The 2,500-nt window shown below is 47.4% G+C and overlaps 1 protein-coding gene across 3 annotated transcripts in view; it reads right to left on the reverse strand.

Moving 5' to 3' along the window:
* Window positions 1–2,500, reverse strand: part of LOC119595746 (septin-7-like) — a 178,967-nt gene that overhangs the window by 169,521 nt on the left and 6,946 nt on the right. The window contains exon 2 of one of the 3 annotated variants that reach the window (XM_037944871.1): window positions 2,302–2,303. In XM_037944871.1, the coding sequence (XP_037800799.1) occupies window positions 2,302–2,303 (2 nt within the window). Of the gene's footprint in view, window positions 1–1,290; window positions 1,632–2,301; window positions 2,304–2,500 lie in introns of those variants that run through there. The other 2 variants (XM_037944873.1, XM_037944876.1) reach the window with 2 other exon arrangements.

The raw sequence follows: 2,500 nt of genomic DNA on the forward strand, positions 1-2,500 counted from the left end.
GAGGGTAACTCATCGTCCTCTCCCTCCTTGCTCTCTCTCTCTCTCTCTCTCTCTCTCTCCCTCTCTCTCTCCCTCTCTCTCTCCCTCTCTCTCTCCTCTCTCTCTCTCCCTCTCTCTCTCCCTCTCTCTCTCTCTCTCTCTCTCCCTCTCTCTCTCCCTCTCTCTCTCCCTCTCTCTCTCCCTCTCTCTCTCCCTCTCTCTCTCTCTCTCTCTCTCTCTCTCTTCTCTCTCTCTCTCTCTCTCTCTCTCTCTCTCTGTGTGTGTGTGTGTGTGTGTGTGTGTGTGTGTGTGTGTGTGTGTGTTGTGTGTGTGTGTGTGTGTGTGTGTGAGTGTGTATGCACGCGTGCGTGTGCGTATGTGTGCGTGCGCATGTGTGCTTCTGTTTTCTTTTTCTCCAGTCAGTCAGTCAGCTCTTCCTTTTGTCTCCAATCTACTAATCCTCGCACGCCATGTCCCCATACCTCCTGCCCACAGATGCTCGTGAGCAACCCGAGCATTATAGTGAGAATCTCGCTAATAAAAAGTGTTACCCGCGTAGTAAGATAGTACGCAGACATACACAGGCTAGCGCACGTACAAAAAGAGAGGGGGCACCATATCATTACATTTATAATGTGAAAGTCGGTTGCACGACGGCAACACTCACGCAATTGTACTCAAGGCAGTATCACGCTTCCATAAGTGCTCGGACAAAGCACAGGCAAAAACTAAAAATAATAAAATAAATCAAAATGAAAGCAATAATAATAATGATGATGATAATGATTGCTATCATTTTTATTTTATTATTTTTATTAAGTACCATAATGATGATGATGATGAAATAATAATAATAACAATAATAATGAAAACAATAATAATAAAGATGATAACACTGACAAAAAGAACAACAATAGTAATAACAGCAAGAAAAACAATAATAATAATTACAATAATAATAACAATCATCATCATCATCATAATCATTAAGAAGAATAACACTACCAATAACAATAATAACACTAATAAAATTTACTTCAATGCCCGTCTTCAGCTGACTTGCAATAACAGACCCTAACACACATTTATCCAAACACTCAGTACCCTTGGCATTACAGACGCAACAACGATTAGCAATACCCACAAGGAAAAAAGAGAGGTTTCCATATCATGGCACATCCTTGATCACCAAACCCACAAGAAAAGAAGAAGAAGAAGAAGTAGTTTGCCTGTCACATCACATCGCTGATCAGCAGCCTACCCACACGAAAAAATAAAAAAATAAAAAAAAATCACACAAGAAAAGTTTACCTGTCATGTCACGTCCTTCAAGCGGCGCTCGTCCGACGTCTCGGCGTACTGTTAATGCTCGTCTCACTCGCTCTGACCCTCCGCCGGGACGAGAGAACCTCACCAACTAGCACACACTAGCACAGACCGCACCACTCTGCACATACTTCGTCACGACACAAGGCAAAAGCTCCGCGGGTTAGGGGAGAGATCGCACGGGCGAGGAAGACCACTCCTCCGGCAGCGGGAGCGAGGAGGAACGAAGACTGCTCGCGGGAGTGAAGGAGGAGGAGGCGGTGGAGTAGAGTGGTGGTGGTGCGGTGGTGGTGGAGGAGGAGGAGGAGAGGGAAAAGGAGGAGGAGGAGGTGGGCGCACCACGGCAGGAGCACCACACACACAGAAGCCCCACACAAGACTCCCAAGGTTCAGGCAGGCACCACGTACCCCACCCACCACCAACCACACCGCCCTGCCCTTCTAACCACTCCCCCCTCCCCTCCCCCTCCTCCATCCCCATCATCACAGGTCCTTGTCCACACTCCTTACCACGACCTGCCTCTCACCCTCCTACTCCTCCCTTCTCCCCAATCCGAAGGATCGCCTTTCCCTTCCCCTTCCCCCGTCTCTCTCTCTCTCTCTCTCTCTCTCTCTCTCTCTCTCTCTCTCTCTCTCTCTCTCTCTCTCTCTCTCTCTCTCTCTCTCTCTCTCTCTCTCTCTCGCCCTTGTGCTCATTACCGAATCCCAAGGAAGCGTCTTCAAGAGAAACCCCAGCCGTACCTTATTAACCTCAAGCACCGCTTCTCCCAAGGTCGGGCCGCTCCCCTCACGTTTTCGCTTACTCGTGGTGCAAAATGTAAACAAAACTCAGTCTTGTTAGAAATGAATACATAAATAAGAATAAATAAATAAGAAACGAAATAATAAGAAAAAAATATATGCCTGATGAAACAGAAATATGAGGCGCGCCCGTGCCATTCTAAAAAAAAAAAAAAAGGCACGAAGTTTTCGAACTCTCTGCCAATCATCTTTAACGGCTTTACGACAGTGACGTAAGTATGACGTCACGATCAATGTGAAAGTTGTAGCTCCTGATAAGCCCAGTTTGCCGCGGCGGCGAAGTCCTCCAGCTGGAGAACACCGCAAACAAGGGCCCAGTCAAGCCCCGCCCACCACGACCCCCTCAGATACGATTCCGGCGCAAGATCCGCGTAATCAAAATTTGCCGACCATG

Source organism: Penaeus monodon, chromosome 36, assembly GCF_015228065.2.
Source record: "Penaeus monodon isolate SGIC_2016 chromosome 36, NSTDA_Pmon_1, whole genome shotgun sequence".
Classification (NCBI taxonomy): Eukaryota; Metazoa; Arthropoda; class Malacostraca; order Decapoda; family Penaeidae; genus Penaeus; species Penaeus monodon.